General features: G+C 37.2%; 2 protein-coding genes across 2 annotated transcripts; both read right to left on the reverse strand.

The window, feature by feature from the left end:
* Window positions 1–192: 192 nt before the first annotated feature.
* On the reverse strand, window positions 193–8,273 carry Cbr-slt-1 (the record flags this gene model as incomplete). The annotated part of the gene is made up of 29 exons (XM_045240522.1): window positions 193–262; window positions 531–595; window positions 652–764; window positions 808–909; window positions 953–1,060; window positions 1,563–1,781; window positions 1,829–1,953; window positions 2,014–2,192; window positions 2,427–2,552; window positions 2,615–2,842; window positions 2,889–3,213; window positions 3,271–3,426; window positions 3,474–3,592; window positions 3,643–3,739; window positions 3,806–4,013; window positions 4,275–4,423; window positions 4,469–4,540; window positions 4,585–4,656; window positions 4,701–4,901; window positions 5,517–5,993; window positions 6,076–6,147; window positions 6,198–6,269; window positions 6,316–6,476; window positions 6,820–6,964; window positions 7,025–7,132; window positions 7,743–7,814; window positions 7,870–7,941; window positions 8,002–8,073; window positions 8,128–8,273. 29 exons carry the CDS (start codon window positions 8,271–8,273, stop codon window positions 193–195), a joined length of 4,131 nt encoding a protein of 1,376 aa, XP_045093501.1.
* A 2,265-nt stretch (window positions 8,274–10,538) lies between these two features.
* Window positions 10,539–17,848, reverse strand: CBG07569 (the record flags this gene model as incomplete). Its single annotated transcript, XM_002645790.1, has 16 exons — window positions 10,539–10,643; window positions 11,419–11,565; window positions 11,824–12,049; window positions 12,107–12,230; window positions 12,283–12,402; window positions 12,447–12,494; window positions 13,126–13,839; window positions 14,532–14,783; window positions 15,009–15,360; window positions 15,407–15,493; window positions 15,908–16,076; window positions 16,119–16,222; window positions 16,647–16,751; window positions 16,797–16,944; window positions 17,614–17,696; window positions 17,744–17,848. 16 exons carry the CDS (start codon window positions 17,846–17,848, stop codon window positions 10,539–10,541), a joined length of 2,889 nt encoding a protein of 962 aa, XP_002645836.1.

The following is a 17,848-nucleotide window of genomic DNA, read 5'->3' on the forward strand; positions in this document are numbered from 1 at the left end:
AGCACAAAAAATCCCCAATCAGTAAAAAAAAATTTTTTTGAAGTGAGCAAGAATTATGTAAAGAAACGGTTTATGAGAATCTGTGAAATAAAAAGACTGTGAAATTGAAAAAAGCGAATCATAATATTACAATAATTGGAATATGACATGTCAAAAGTCGAGGATCTAGGATTTTGAATCATCGTTGATTCGTCATTTGGTTAGAAAGCTTTTTGCAGTCTCACATTGGCATTGGCGGATGATGTGTACTGTGGAGACTTTTCTGAAAACAGAATCTTGTGAAAATGCTCTTCTTGAAGATCACAGTGCAATTTAAGCTCAATTATCTCGGTTTCTGTCAAAGATATAAGAAAGTTGTCAACAGATAACTTATTTATCATAACAGTATCAATCTTTTATCAGTTGACAAGTTTTTGGTACCTCTTACACGAACCGAGATAACTCTTACACGAACCGAGATAACTTAGCTCAAAGTTCAAGGCTTCTATTACAGAAAAAACGTAAACTAAGAATTTTAAAAAAATCCTTACGTTGTTCCGTTCTTACAAATCATTTTCACCTTCCGTTGTTTGGTTTTCACCGCAGTGCAGCAGTTCTATAAAAAAAAAACCCTCAACATTAAACTGATCTTAGGGATATTATCAACGCTACCTGCTCCCCGCCACAATATCCATTGCACTCGGCGATTTTGATTCTGTCTACCGAGCGGCAATCATTCTCAATGTGATAGCGTCTGAACTTTTGTTTGTCGCACTTGATTCGTTCTGAAGGAAGAAAGTCAATTGGTAATAAATTTTGTGAAATTACTTTCATCGCAGAACTCTCCAGAATAGTGAGAATCGCATTGACACATGTAGCCCTTTGGTGAGAGCGCGTTATTTGTGCATTTTCCGTTCCCACAGTCGATTCCTATAAAATAAAACTGCCATAAATCTATAAAGTTTGAAATTACCGGTGCAGAAGTTTACTGTAGCTGAGCAAGTTTTTTCAGTGTTTACATTCTCGAGAGCGTTGTTCAAGTTGACAAGCTCGTCATTTATTGTGATTGAACTAATACATCCTGAAAAATTTAAAATATATATATTTATATATATACAATTCCCGTCAATGAGATTTCAAAAAAAAAGTATTTTCGATGGATTTTTGGCCAATTTGACCATTTTCAGAATTCTGGAACTTGGCCGATCACTTTGATCAAACTTTGGAGCTTGTAAAGAAGACATAGATTAAAAATTGTGCAGTCACAGAATTTTTTGAAAATTCCTAGTTTTTGAGCTGTATGCCGATCTCTGGAAGTCATCCTTTTTAGGCCCGTTTCTGTACTGAAAACGTAAAAATGTGTCTTCCGATGCCAACAAAAAGCTCAAAAACTAGAAATTTTCAAAAAATTCTGTGAATGCAAAGTGTCCAATCTAAATTGATTTTACACCCTCCAAAGTTATCAAAGTGAGCCAAAACCTAACAGCCAAGCTTCGGGCGCCTGAAAATGACCAAAATGGTCAAAAATCAACTGAACCGGTACTGTAAAACAAAATGAGAACATTTTCAAAAAGTGGAATCACCTTTCAAACTTTCAGTATTCTTCACATGGAATCTGTTCTTTGCCTCCTGTGCCTTTTCATCTGGGAGTCCTCCGATGTACAACATTTCCTTTCCTTTTGTGCTCAACTGATCAGATTTACCACTGTTCTCCACGACTTGAACAGCGTTGTTGTCGATTTGAAGATAGCATTTTCGTTCCAAAGTTCTTATTGAGATTTTGTGAGGAAGGCCGTCATTGACTTAAAATTGAAGAATCACAGAAAAAGGTTCTAAAAGTGTACCGTACCTTTCACTGAACTATACATATGACTTGCTGGGAAGTTACCAATGTAGTATACTAACTTCACTCTTCCATCATACAGCTCAGCGGATACAAAGTGATCGTCGCCGTAGTACAAAATAATGCCTGTCCTGGACATGGAAAATTAAAAATTTCCAAAACGTTTCCACATGATATTTAAAAAAACTTACTTCGCAGAAGTTCTCAAAGTCATTGTAACATTTCCTTCACTGGTCAACGGATCCAATGCTAGATAGGATCCTGGATTTTTGAATCCAACCGACGTCTGACGGTCACAACTTGGACCACTGAACCCTTCATGGCATTTGCAAGTGAATTCCGAGGAGTTCGCACTAGTCACACATTCACCCTAAATGAAAAATGTAAAACTATGAATACCATAACCATTCTTATAGGATGAGCTCTCCCTTATCGTTCAACTTTGAGCCAATTTATCTCGGTTTCAATAGAAGATATCAAAAGGTGGACAATTAAAAAAATATTTTTCATTTTATACTTAACATTTTGTCAGTTGACCACTTTTTGATATCTTCCACAGAAAGTGAGATTTACGAGCTCAAAGTTAAAAATTTGGGCATCTTACATGTCCACAAGTTGATTGCTGACACGAATCAGTTTTTTGATATTCCATATCCATCATTGGTGATACTTCACAGTACTGACCAGCATAGCCAGGTGAGCAGACGCACTCGTAAGACAGGATTCCATCCTAAAAACGAAACAAATTAGGACAACTTTTGTATATTAAGTTTTAATCAAAATAATACTTACCACACATAATCCACCGTTTTGACAGTTGACATTTTTACAATCATCTTCATTTATCTCACAATTCTTTCCTATAAACCCAGCGGGGCATATGCAACTGTATGTGCCATTGGCTCTGATGCACTTGCTATTGTTTTCGCATGGATTGAGTTTTTTAGTACAGTACTCTAGTTTATCCTCACAATATTTTCCATCATATTCTCTTGGGCAGTCACATCGGTACGAATTGACCTGAAAAAAATATTATGCAGCATAACCACCAAGTACAGTAATCTACCTGATCGACACATTTTCCACCATTCTCACATTTGGAATCCACACAATCATCGATATTTTTCTCACAATAATCTCCTTCGAAACCTTTTCTACAGTAGCATGTGAATCTGCCAGCTTGGGCAACTTTGCATGTCGCATTGTTCAGACATGGAGAGCCATAGCAAGCATCAATTTGATTCTCACAGTGAACACCATAAAATCCGGGAGTGCAGTTGCAGGTGTACTTTCTACTGCTGGTAGTTTTGCAGACTGCGTTGTTTCTACATGGGGAATTGAGACACAAGTCGCATTTGGTAGCGAGTTTTGTTGGAACTGCCGTGTCGCACCTGAGAAAGTTGAATTTTGGAAATGAAGCAATTAAGATTTCAAACAGTAAATCTCACGTGAATTGATAATATTGCGCTGTGAGAAGAAGCTGATTATTCAGCTTTGCAGGATACTCGCATCTAGCAATTCCAGCTTCGATAAACTTGGACTTGATCCATTTTGAAAACCATGCCATGTTGCAGTCACAGTAAAGTGAATTGCTACCAACAGCGCTGAAAATGTAAATAAATTTATCTGTCCGCGCAAAGGGAAGAGTTACATATGAGTGATGCTGGTCAGGTTGATGAATGCGGATTCTGGCAGGAACGAGATATCATTTCCATGCAAGGAGAGAATGCGAAGAGAGTTTAGTCCGTTGAATGCAAGAGGTTGGAGGCACTAGAGGTATTCAAAGTTGTGGAATTCGAAATTTGGAAGATTGAACTAACCCGCAGTTTGTTGTAACTGATAATGAGTGTCGACAGCCGGGTCAGATTTGAGAATGTATTGTTTTCCAGAGAAATTAAACGATTATGGGAGAGATCGCTGGAAAAGTGAATGTTGGAACATTTGAAACGTTTTTTTCTCTAAAATTTCAAGACAAAAACTCACAGTTTCGTTAAGTAATACAGCCGGTTCAGATCGTGAATTGGGATCTCATTAATATAATTCGCATCCAAATAAAGTTCCGTAGTATCATATGGAATCCGTGTTGGGAAACTTGTCAAGTTCTTATTCGAGCACCGCACCACACCATCCAAGCAAGAACACTTTGGTGGGCAGAGATTACTGTCATCCGAGCACGTTTCTTCCGGGTACCCTTTAAATTACAGGTTGTTAAGTTGAAGTAGCGCAAAACATGTAATAGAATGACCCTCATATCTTCCGAATCTGGGCACATATATCTCAGTTCCTGTTGAAATTAAATAAAAGTTGTTCACTGATGAATTGTTTATCATAATGTCACTAACATTTCATCAAACGACACAATTATGTTATCTCTTACAGGAACAGAAATAAATTAAGCTCAAACTTGACAATTAGAAGTTTCACGTTAGGTCTACGCTCTACAGCTTTATACCTGCACACTTCTGTTTATCCAGCTCGTCGGTACTATGTTGAAATTGCTGACATGGCGGGATATCAATTGTATGACTGGTATTGGAACGGAGCCAAAACATAAGAGGAAGTATGCGACAATCGCAGAGCAAATCATTCCCAAGAACTCGACTGAAAAATAAATTTTTAGAATTGGTCTTGAGATGTGTAACTCACATTTCCTTGATTTTTGGTGCCTTGTCAAAGAAAACCGACGAGAAGCATTGAATGTTGTTGTCAGAAAGATCACTAAAACAGGAATAGTACTGTAGTGAATGAAAAATAAAACTTACAGAACTTCCAGATTTGATTTCTCATCTAATACAGAACTCGAAAAGTGGTGAAGTTTGTTTTCGTTAAGCCTCCTAGGAAAATATGAATTTGTAAGCTGACTTTAAACAAAACTTACAGCTCCCTAAGCTTTTCCAGTTTTTCAAAGCTCTTATCATTGATATAAGTAACTTGGTTGCTTGAGAGATCCAGAAGCTCCAAATTTGTAAGCACGTGGGTGTTTGAACTTAAGTCTACGGTAGAGATATTGTTTCCGGATAGAAGAAGATGTGTGGCAAATTGAGGGATATCAGCGGGGGTGGTAGTTAGTCCACGCTTACTGAAACATGATTTTAATATTAATTTGTGGTCCAGATTTTGATGAAAACTACAATATAGACTAAGCATAGCTTATCTAGACGCCTCTGAAACTTCTGGGATCCGCTCGCCAGTTTCTGCCGAGTTGTATCAGTTTCAGTACTCAAATTCGTATTTTCAGTCTAATAAAGCAACTTCATTATGTTATTACAAGCCATCAATTGCCACCAATATTTAAGAAAAAGCGAGGGGACACTTCGGGTACTTCCCTTGCTAGAATCAATAGGAATTTCATATTGTAGACATTTTCTCGACTTTTTTAAAATTTCATAAATCCGGAAAATCGGTTAAAAAATCCAAAGTAAAACGTATTTTTTGAAGGAAATGTCTCAAATATGAAACTTGTCTTAATTCAAGACATAACAAAATAAATTGTATGTTTCAAAACGTTCTAGACATTGAGAAAATCGTCTTTCAAGGCAATTTTTGGTTCTGAAACTCATATAACTCGGCTGAAACTGACTAGCATATTTAAAAATTTTTAGTAGCGTCTAGATAGGGTATTCTTAACCTATCCTAAAATTACGAAATATCTGGGTATACAAGATAATGAAGTTTTCTTGTCAAGGGAGCTTACTTGCAATCGACAGTGGTACCATAGCAATCACATTGGGTCGGACAGATTGAATCGATAAAGCAACTATCCGAGAACTTGGTGATGAATGCTTCGGATCCTTTGCACTTGAACTTGTTTGGCGGAAGAGTAGCGAACTTTTTCTTCCTCAGACGTTTTGGTTGCTCACATCTAGCTCCACTCGTCTCAATATTCTTCTGGAGATTCAATTGAGCCAACCATTGCAAATTGCAATCACATATCAATGGGTTCTTGGCAAGATGAAGAGTTCCCAAGCTAGTCAAATTTCTGAACGTGATCTCACTAATTGATCTGATATTGTTATCATAAAGTGATAACATGTTCAATTTTGGGACATGATCAAAAGTCCCCCTCCGAATACATGTTAGTTGGTTGGCATTGAGCAGTAATAATTGTAAACTTCCAAGTCCTTCAAAAGTATCCGGTTTCAATTCGGTGATATTGTTCCCGTAGAGCACTCTGGAAGATTACATTGAATTTGAGGGGGATGTCAGTTTGATTGATCTGATTGATAAGTATTATCAAAATCATGACAACTCACAGGGTATGAAGATTCTGAAGGCCGTAAAAAGCTTTGGGCATAATTTCAGTTATAATGTTCTTGCTCAGATCCCTGAAACATAACAATTATGAAAATCAGCTCAAAATGAAAAAAAATTTTACAATCTTGTCAGGTTTTTCAAGTTTTTGAACGAGTGGGATGGGATTGATGATATCTGGTTTTGCTCTAGTCGGCTGAAAACAAACGGTTTTTTTTGTGAAAAAAACAGTGCTGACTCACATTTCTGTGGTTGCTGGAGGCAAATTGGTTGGCACATATGTCAATCCGGAGTCTCGGCAATCTACAGTAGTCCCTGTGCAACTACAAGGGAGTGGACAGATTTCAGCGTTTTCGCATGTTTTCTTGTAACGACGTTTACGGTTTCCGGAGCATGTCATAAACTAAAAAAATAGAAAAAAAACTTGATTTTTGAAAATATCGAAAAGTTTACATTTCGAAAAACCTGAAAAATCAAAATTATTTGGACATTCAAAAATTAGAATTTTTGAAAAAATTCGAAAAAATGAAATGTCAAGTTTTCTAAAAAATCGAATTTCAAAAAAACCCGAAATTTGGTTTTTTATAAAACTTCCGGAAATCAAAATTGGGAAAACCTTGAAATGTAAACTTGAAGTTATTTCGAGTTTTCTGAAAAAGTTTTAAAAAAAACTCCAAAACTGAGAAAATTTGAAAGTTTTAAAAATCTCAAAAATCCTTTTTTTTCGAAATTTGAAAAAGAGATACCTCATCTTGCAAATTTTTGATAGAAGACCCTTGCAAATTCATTGGCGTGGCACAAACTGTTTTATTGACCCCTTCCGTTTTTTCCAACCATTTTTTCATCCATCTCAACCGACAGTCGCAGTTCCATGGATTGTTGAATAGATCCCTTCAATTACCAAATATCCCAAATTTTCTCTTTTTGTAGTTTGAAAAAAGAAAAACTCACAATTGTCGGAATCGCGCATTCGAGGGCTCTTCAAACGTTGTTAATCGGTTTCCATTGAGGGTGAGCACTTCCAAAGAAGCCCATGAAGAGATTACATTGCTTTCCAAACTGCAAAAAAGAAAAAAGTAGCAAATGAAAAAAAAAACAACCTAGCTTACCAGAATATGTGGTTTTTGTCTAGGTTAAGAACTTCTAGAAATTCGGACCCTCCAGTTGAGAATCAGTGACAACTGTCAAGTCATTTTGACTCAAGTCTCTGAAAATTAGCATTATCGTATGGGTACTGTACCTGCCAATAAGCAAAAATTGATTTTTCAGTTGATTTTTGGACATTTTCAAAAGTCTGGTGCTTGGCTGTCAATTTTCGATCACTTTGAAAATTCTGGATGGTGTAAAAAAGACCTATATTTAAAACTTTGCATTTTTCCAAAATCCCTAGTTTTACATCTTTTGCCTTTTTGGCGCGGTTTTGCGCTGAAAACGTGAAAAAACAGGTGTTTTAGAAAATTAGCGAAAATCTTAAAAACTAGGAATTTCCTAAAAATTCTGTAAATGCCAATTTTCAATCTAGGTTTGTTTTACACGCTTCAAAATTTTTAAAGTGATTGGATACTAGACAGCCGAGCCCCAGACTCCTGAAATAGCCAAAAATTTCAAAATTTCATGAAAACATGTTTTTTATACATTTTATTAACCAGTACTGTATCTAAGCACTTACAGGTGCGTCAGTTTCACATTATGCTGGAAAATGAAATCAGGTAGTTGGCGAATACGATTTCTGTTTAGTCGTCTGCAAAAATCTATAGGCTTGCAAAACTGAAAAGTTAAAATGTTATAATACACACAGTTTTTGAAGAAAACGAAGAGAAGATAATGCTTGATTGTGAATCGCAACTAGCTGATTGTCCATAAGTTGTCTGAAAATTCGAAATTATTTAATAATTTAAAAAGAGTTAACAATGATCCTTGATACTCACAAAACTTTAAGGCTGGTCAACCCTTTCAGATCCTCCACTCCGATTTTTGTGATTTCATTTTCTTGAAGCTCCCTATAAAGATAATCTTTCGAAATGTAATCATCAAACTTTCAAAACGCAACTAACAATCGAACAGTATCATTTGGGATACCCTTTGGCACTTCTGTGAGCCCTTGTCCGATACATGACACTGATCTGTCTATACAAAGACAATCTGTGGGACACGTGGCACTTTCCGGTATGAGTAGTATGAATATGAAGCAAATCAGCATTCCGGCATCCACAATGACTTGTCTCTTTCCGAAAAATTAGTCCTGTCGCGCGCTGCAAAACGAAATGAAAAGTTTGGACAAGTGGCGGTGGTCCTCTAATGTTTTATGAGATGTTTGTCTTGTCCCCCTCTCGTCCGGTCCATTAACACAACCTCGTGGACACAATTTATGTGGAATGGCGTGGTGCGGTGGTTGGATGTGAAAAAGTTGAAGATAAGACCGGCACAGCCACGACCAGCAGACCCACAAAAATTTGGATGGGGACAAAACGACAAAAGAAAGGGGCCGTCAAAAAGTTTTAGTGTGATAACGAGATAGAAGTCCCACTTTCGTGCATCTTCCATCTTCCACACACCACTTAAACCAACACAGAGCGAAACAGATAAAAGAAGAGTTGTAGACTTGTGTGTATTTCATCAAAGAGGGGGGGGGCGAAGAAAAGAGAAATGAATACTGAGCGGGCTTTGACATTGAACACAATGATGATAAAGAGATTCTGTTCTCCGTGTTGTTGGGAGCAAAACAATGAGATGGATGAGATGATAGCTATACTGATGGATGTGTGTGTATATACTAACTAATACCATGTGCACTCTTCGTCTATTATTCAGCGGGAATGATAGAGTAGATGGGGGGAAACGAGGGAGTGAGGAATGAGAATAGTTGGTTGAAAGAGTTCGCACATTATTTAGTTGTCTCAAGTCTTGAAGAAGATCGTTGTTTAGACTAATTTATGAAACTGGAGGGAAGAATGAGTCTTAATTCTCTATCAGTTTGCATTTGAACCGAGAAGATTGGGGGAAACGCGTATAAAAGGTTTTATACGAAGGACCTATGATGCTGATTAGAAAAGATCAACGTTTTTACATAGTTCTTGTCAAAATACTGAAAAAAAGTTCCAAGAATGAAAAAAGGGGATCCCTCAATTTTTCGAAACTTTAGCGACTGTTTACTTTTTGGTGTGACATTATGCTATTTTCGAAAAGTGGTTCATTTTTTAAAGTTTTCGGTTAAAAGTAATAGATTCGTGAAAAAGTAATTATTCCACTTGCTGAATGTTCAATTTTGTAAAAGTACATTTTCAATTAGAAACGAACTGCCCAAGTTCAAATTACCGTTAAAACTTGTAATCGAAGGATCCCCACACTGTGAAGTTTGAGCTGATATATCTCGGTTACTGAAAAAGATATCAACAATGTGTGAACAAATGAAATTTTTGTGATATTACGACAATCAATTTATCAGTTGAGAACTTTTTTATATCTTTCACAGGTATCGAGATAATGTGGATTGAAGTTAAAAGTTAAGAGGGCCGTCTCATGTTTTACGGAATCCGTCAAAACTGTTTTGAGCACTTGAAAAATAAGAAGTAATTCACGTAACACTTTAAAAAAACATTGAGTAGAAATGGAAAAATGTAGTGGCGTTTCTTTTTTTTTTCATTCCAATTTTAAAAAGAAACAAAAATTCAAAAACATATTCTGAAAATTCAGTCCTCACTACTCAATACTAAAACAAAATCCACAAAAACTGCGGAAAAACCTCCCCACTTCTCCTCATTTACCATTCAAAATAAAACGCTCTCTGAACTTGACAGGAACATAGTATTCTAAACAAACTTTTTCCCTCCTCCACTCCTAAAATGTTCGCAAAAATTGAGAGTAAACACTTTTTGCCTAAAAAGCAGCTGAAAGAACACATTTGCCGAAGCTGGGTGAAAAATCAAATAGACGGCACACGCAGTTTGTTTTTTTTCGCGTTTTTCTATAAAACTTCTCAAATTACACATTTTTTGTTGGTCACATCTTTTGTTACAAAAACTGATAGACGGAATTGGGAAAAATAAAAGTCAACAAAAGAGAGAAATGTGTTGTGTTGTACGACGGAAACCGTTTACTTTTACAGGTTTAGCATATTTGATTAGCTAGGCTTTCATAGTTTTATACTCTAAAAAACGGAGTATTTCAGAAAATATCATTTTTCGAAACAAAAAGTGTTTTTGTTGTCAAAACTAAAAAGTCAGAGACACTGTCGTTTGAAACCGAAACCATTATAATTTGCAGCGATTTGTCACAAATTGAAGTTTTCGAAAACTGCCCTCTGGTCCTCAATGAGTGCAACCCCCAACAGTTTTGTGTTTACTGTACGTCTGTGTTCATTCATCCGAGAACACACTAACCGATTCTCACTGTACATAACCTATTCCGCGTAAGTTTCGATAATGGCCCTCACACAGTGTGAAGTATGTGTGTGGAGGTGAATCCATTATGTGCCTATTGCGGATGCTGTGCTAAGCTGTCTGTCATGTACATTCGACGATAAATACTGGTTAATCCATGAATCGGTTTTGTTGGATGATGAAGATGTAACCTTGTAACAGTTTTAAAGGATCATTATATTTAAAAATTTCATGAAGAGAACTATCACAAATTTATTAATCCACAAGACGGTTACTAATATGTAAATTTCAGGTTTTAGATACATAGTCATGTATAGTTTCATAATTTGGCAGTTTTGAAGCAAATATCAATTTGGCGAGAAAGCATTTGGATGTGTTGCAAGGGTGTTGCATCTAAGACGGTCTAGTTTTCGGATTATCTGAAACTTTGTTATTTAGCTTTTTTTAAATCCATTTTCGAAATAAAGCAATACATAAAACGGTCAGGGCCTTTTTTAGAAATTTCAAGGTCCGTTTGGTCCCGTGTTAAAATAATTTTTTACAGGATTTTTTGAGTATGTAAATTACCTTTTCCAAAATCCCCTTCTTCTTCATGTAGAATGAAAATACTATAGAAACACGCCAAAAGCGCTGAAAGCAGCAATAAGAACTTCTCGAAGCTTCTGTTCAGATGCGGCTATTAAATTTCTCTCGATGATGATCTTTTCGACTGGCTGAAAATAAAACTATGGATTTCTGGTCGTTTTTTTGGCAGATAGTTCGGAGAGTACAAAAATTTTGGGGTCCTTGGGATACAAAGCAATTAAGGAGTACAACATCCTCAACTGGAGGGTACAAAATACCTGAAAATATTCAAATTTTATACTCCCGAATCGTGGATTTTGTACCCCTGAATCACTTTGTACTTTCATGTTCCCCCTCAAATTGTTGTACCCTATTATGTGTCCGTTATTCTCATTATCAAACCTCAAAAGCAAAGTATCGGTACAAATCATTGGTGTTCACTTCATGTAGCGCATTTTGGAGTTCATACTCCCCATTGTTGAGTTCACGGTCAAATTGTAATGCAAATGTGACCACTGTTATGTTCAGTGATTTTGTGATATTCTCCACCTGGAACCAAATTTTTCAGATACTTAACTTTGAGTCAATGTTTCACGGTTCCTATTGAAGATATGAATAAGTGGTTAACTGACAAATTGTTGATCATAATATAAAAAGTGTTTTGCCAGTTGGCACTTTTTTGATATATCGTTTATAGAAATTGAGATAAGTGAGCTCAATGTTAACAGTGTGGGATCCCTTCTATTACAGATTTTATGGTATGTTGTTTATCGATTTTTCGCATCATTCCAAAAAAAAATCACTAACTTTGATAGGTACACCTGACGTGTCGTCATCGTAGTTCGTTGTACTATATATTGTATTAATTTCTGTCACATTGGTCATCGAACGTTTTCGGCGTTTCCTCAGTTCCGTCGAAACGTCTCGAACCAGTCTTCGCAAACTGGATGTGATATTTTTCACGAATTGCGGCGAATTCACATCGACATCGGCGGGTACTTTCAGTTTTAAGATCAACATTTGTTCTTCTTGGCTGAAAAATTGATTTTTTGGTCGAACGAATTGAATTCCAGGGGTAAAGATCACTCACGGTGGAGGACTAGTTAGTGGGAGGTTCGAAGGTTCTTCAATGCCATCTTCCGAATTTCCAATTTCCAAGGTAGAACTGACAAGGGGGGAAGCAGTAGAGCCCAGGGATATTCCAGGAGTTACCTCTGAAAAATTAGCAATGTCGGAAAAATTAGCTCAAACTAAACAAAAATGTACCTTGACCAACATTGAGATCTCCAGGTCTCGGGACGTCATCTTCAGTGGAGGAAGTTGTGGCAAAATCAACATTTCCCAAAGTAACAGTGATACCAATTCCAGAAGGTTCAGTTGTAGTTTCTGAATTATTTTTAGTGATCAAAAAATTGATCAAAATGACTTACCAAATCGAACCTCCTCTGTACTGAACCAGTGACCAATGACAAAATCATCTGAAGGTAGAAATTATTAGCTTAAATGACAAATACCATAAAAACTCTACTAGAATGGCGTACAAACCGACAACTTTGAGCCAATGTATCTCTTTTTCTGTAGAACATATCAAAAAGAGGTAAACGGACAAAATGTTTACTAAACCGTAAAACTTGTAATAGAAAGGTCCCCACACTGTCAACTTTAAGACAATTTATCTAGTTTCCTTTAAAAAATATCAGTAATTTGTCAACTAATAAAGTATTGGTGATATTATGACAAACAATTTATCAGTTGACCACTTTTTGATAATTTTCAAAGTAACCGAGACTGAACTCATAGTTAGAAGTTAGACGGCTCTTCAAATACAGGTTTTACGGTTATATCGAAAACATTTTGTCAGTTGATCACTTTTTGCAATAGTCCACAAGAACCGAGATAAACAAGCTCAAAGTTGGGGTAAAGGTGGACATTCCGTTCCCGGCACATTAAACTCGCCTGTAGTGAATTCATTTGGCATTGGGAACGATTCAGTTGTCATGATAATCGTAGTAGACTCTTGATTTCCTTCTGTCGTTCCTAAGTTGTACACTGTGGTCTCTTCTGCATTGCTTCCAGTAGTCGTTTCAGCAATTCCAGTTGTCAATTTACTTTCCTGAGTAGTCAGATAGGTTTCTTGAGTTGAAGCCTCAATATTTGTAACAGTAGAGATTTCAGTCTCAATGCTGGAACTTGTGGTTAGTAAAGCTTCCGTTGTTAGCTCCGAGGAAACTGTTGTTTCGCTTGTTTCTGGCTCTGCTGTTGCTGCTACTGGTGTTGTGGAAGTTTCTATAGCTATTGTAGTACTATCAGTAGTTAGTTGGGTGTTATCAGTAGTTGATATCCAAGTTGGATCCATTGTCGAAAGTCCCTCAACTGTAGATGTTTTGATGGTAGATTCAACAGATCCCTGAGAAGTGGTCAAGTCAATTGGGGTACTTGAAACAATGTCCGTTGACTCTTCTGGGGGTAATTGAGTGCTGCTAACTGCATCAGATGGTGTCGAAGACTGTTCTGTGGTGGCTATCTCAATGGTTACTGTAGTTTCTTCGGGATTAGCGACCGGATGTTCGGTATTGGTGGGATTAGTGGTCTCCATTGTTGTTGTTGGTTCAGTTATCAAATCATTATCCGTGGTAGGTGAATTCGTGGTTGTTTCTCCTGGGACTCCAACTGTTGGAAATGTGACTAAATGATAACCAGTGGAGGTTTCGACGTTGTTAGTGATGTTGAAATCAATTGTGTTCCCTTTGCAGTCAGTGGCAAGTTTAGTATAGTTCAGATGAGCAGGATCGGGGAATATGAGTGGTTCGATAGTGGAGTTGTCTACAAAGTTATGATTAAAAAATGTCATAGGCTTACTAATAGTGACATCTTGCTTCACAAGGGAATCTCAACACCTAGGAAACCCAGATTTCAAATAAAATTTCAGGATATGTTAGAATAATTTATCATCTGAAAATTTTAGAATCGATTCGCCAGTTTCAGTTGAGTCAAATCAGTTCTCAGTACCAAAAATCGCCTATTTAGTGCGAAACAGCGATTTTCTAAAACAATTTTTTAACTTATATAACGTTTCAGAACATGAAATTTGTTGTGTTATACTCAAAATTGAATGAAATTTCATATTTCAGACTTTATATCGAAAAATTATTTTCGGAAAAAAAAAATACTTTTTTTTCTGTGAAAATGCTTGAAATATGAAATTCATCAAATTCTGAGTATAGTGAAACAATTACCATGTTCTGAAACGTCCAAAAATTGTACCTTGACCAACTGAGACAGATCGGCTGAAACTGGCAAAGGGATTCTAAAGTTTGCAGAGGCTATTTAGAACATTCTCTAAAAATTTCATCAACACTTGAATTTACAAGGAGTTGAGGTTCCCTTGTAAGGGTTCGCAGTAGTGACATCATGCTCCAATTCAATTCGCAAAAAAAAACATTCATGCAAACATTCTGAAAAATGTACAACAAATAATATTCAAGGCTTTTTTGTAGATGCTGCAGTTGTTGTACTATTCAGATTTTTCTTCCCATCCTCATCCTCCTCCACCCGATGCTTATATACAATCTTCGTCTTGACTTGTCGCCGGATATTAATGAGTCTCGTCACAGTTGTGCCGTTGGGATAAGTGAATGTTTCCGTTTTGGTGTCGCCGTCGTTGTCGACGTTGTTCTCCTCACTTTCCCACTCACGATACATTTTCTCTTTACGACGCTTCGCCTTGGCTTGTTCTTTTTCGGTCATCTCATCGTTCTCCTCGTCGTCTTCATCTTCGGGTTTTGGTTTCTTCCTTTTTTTCGAAATTTCCGAAACGGAAGGAATTGGTTTTGGAGAAGTCGTTGTTGTAGTAATAAGAGTCGTAGTAGTTTTAAGAGTTGTGGTGGTTGATGCCGTAGTGGTAGTGACAGGTGTAGTGGTGGCTGTGGAAGTAGTAGTAGTGGTGGTGGTGGTGATTGGGATCGTTTTGGTAGGTTTCAAAGTTGTGTTACTTGTGGAATTGTTCTTCTTAGGTGGTGCAATATCAGCGGCAAACTTCATCAAATCTGGTGGAAGTGAAATTTGAGATTTTGGCTGCAGTGGAGCCTCGTCAGGAATCGGCGGAGGTAATAAAACCATATGTGGGGGTGGTGGAGCTTTTGAACCGGGTGCAGATATAACAATAGGTGCGACTATGACTGGTTTGAGAACTGGTGGAAGAATTGGAGGTGGTAGTGGTGGGGGTGGGCGAGCATGCAGATGGAATTTTCTACCTGAATATGGTCCAATGTTTTCGAAACGGTCTTCTGGAAGAGAGAAGCCAGGAAGGTAGGTGAAAGCCATTGGGGAGGAGAGTTTTGTGATCTGGATATTTGGTTGGGTGGAGGTGAATGGTTTTAAAAACTTTTACCTCAAACCGGGCATCTCCTGACTCTATAACTAATCCAGGAACTCCACCAGTGATTCTGATTTCTTGGTGGCCAGTTGTGAGGCCAACCTGAAAATGATATACAGTACCAGTCAATAAGAAATACAAACATGTATTGCTTTGTTTATTTTTGTCCAATTTGACCAATTTCAGGAGTCTGAAGCTCGCCTGTCCTGTTTTCGATAGCTTTGAGAACTTCAGAGTGTGTAAAACAGATCCAGTTTAAACGCACTGAGTTCACAAAACTTTTTGAAATTTTCTAGTTTTTTAAAGTATTTGCAGATTTCCGAAAACACCTTTTATACGTTTTCAGTACCGAATGGGCCAATGAAGTGTGTCTTTCAGAAATTGGCAAATAGCTGAAAAGCTAGGAAATTTCTAAAATTCTCTGAATTCTGCTCAAAACTTTCGAAATGATTTTAAAGTTGACAACCGACTTCCAGGCTCCTGAAAATGCCAGAAGTCAACCGGTTCCGTACTTACATTCTGAATAGATGTTTTCATTAGCGTCTCCGATCCAGTAGCATCTGCATGCAACATTCCATCATTGTTCAACTGCAGAACCAGCATCATCGAGTTTACTGTAACCCCAGTTTCATATACTGGAATCCCACTGATGAAGATTGGACCGTCCCCTTTGTCAAATTGGGTTCTGAATAAATTTTAAAACATTTTTTTCTTATATGACACTTACTTGGACAAGTATCTAGCATTCACAGTACAATCCACAGGTGAAATAGCCACGTCGAAATCGCTAGTGCCGGATATAAGATTTATCAGGCCGTTTCCAAAAGTCACCTGCCGAATAAATGTAGTCACTTGCTCTTTAGGGAAAAAACTCACTCTCAAACTTCCTGGGGCTTTGCTGTCTAGGCAATAACTATAATGATCGTTGTATACTAAGACTTTTTTGAACTCGGGATCAATGCTGACTACATTTGGGCCGTATTTGACGAGGAGTTCAGCACCAACAAACTTTACGCTTGTCAAATGGACAGGTGCAACAACTGAAACATATACGTAATGGAACTTGAAAGAGCTAAAAACCCTACTTGTCAGCTCGACTGCATTTTCTCCTGTTGGTGTATCGTTACTCAGACCTAGAGTGATAGTTTTCTCCACAGGTTTCATCCAAGTTTCACTTCTCACATAGATGCGTTTGCCGTTTATACCCTACAACATCATCGATTTCTGAGCCCTCCTAAAATTTTTTGAGCAATACCTGAAACTCAATCCCTTCCTCGACAAGCGTCATATTTGCATTATCATACAACGCAAATGTCAGTAAACTATGACCATCGGAAGTTCTGTTGGTTGTCATGAAAAGCTGAAAAGAGACAATTTATCATCACTCGAGATTGCGAATTCATACCAAACTCTCGAGGGAGTTGCCAAACAAAAGTTCACACTGCGCAATGTTGATGTGAAAGTATTCCGAGTTGAAAGAGGCATTGACAAATGAGTCGTACGCGTCAAACTGCATTTTCGAGCTGCTACTCCAGAATGTACCGTTGACGTTTCTAGAAAAGTAAGTATGGATAGTTTTTAAATACCGTGTCCAAAGTTCCCCAGTTTGGGATTCCTGGGTCCAGTTGTTTAAAATTTCTGAATTTTTCAGAATGTCAAGAACTCCGATTTCGAAAAAAATCAGGAGTTCGGAATTTCGGAATTTCGAAAGAGTACAATTTTGGGAAATTTGGAATCTTCGGAATTTTCGTAATTCCTTGACATTTTGCGTGTGCTTTTGGCATACTTTAAAAAAAACACTTTGTTGAGTTTTTTGCGTGCCTCTTTGACGTACCGTAGTCCAACAATTTCGAATCCCAACAAAAGCTACGGAAACATTCCTTCCGGACTGTGCTACCGTAACCCTAGAGCATAAAATGGTTTTGCAGGTTTCGACGCGCTGGGAGGATACTGGTTTTGATTGTGCGAAACAAAAATTCTATGCATTCATGTGCCTGGGCCCAGATATTTCAGATTTAAAAATCCTGGACACGTCCTACAGTACCGCTAATAAGGTTAGGACCTTCCTATCATTTTTCCGCCTGGCAAAAACTAGAATAGTTATTAAAAATGATATCTGTTTGATTTTAAATGTAAAATAGCCCTTGGGTGTGTTTTTTGGGCATCCCACTATTTTAGAATCCAAAATATCAAGAATTCATCCATCTTAAAATTTCACCAACTTTTCTAACAGCTGTATTCTTGAGTCCATTGATGCTACATTGATAAACCGGTCCATGTTCACTTTTGAGTCGACGGAATGTATCTAAAAAACCAAAAATATGGTTTTTTGAATCCCCAAAAAAAACTCACCATGATATGTTGAGAAGGGATGACTTGTCGTTTGAATCTCCTAGATAGTTTCGAATCTACTACTAATAAAAGTAAAAAAAGAGACATGAGAACATGTCTCTTCAT

The sequence above is a fragment of the Caenorhabditis briggsae genome (assembly GCF_000004555.2).
Source record: "Caenorhabditis briggsae complete genome, chrX, whole genome shotgun sequence".
Classification (NCBI taxonomy): Eukaryota; Metazoa; Nematoda; class Chromadorea; order Rhabditida; family Rhabditidae; genus Caenorhabditis; species Caenorhabditis briggsae.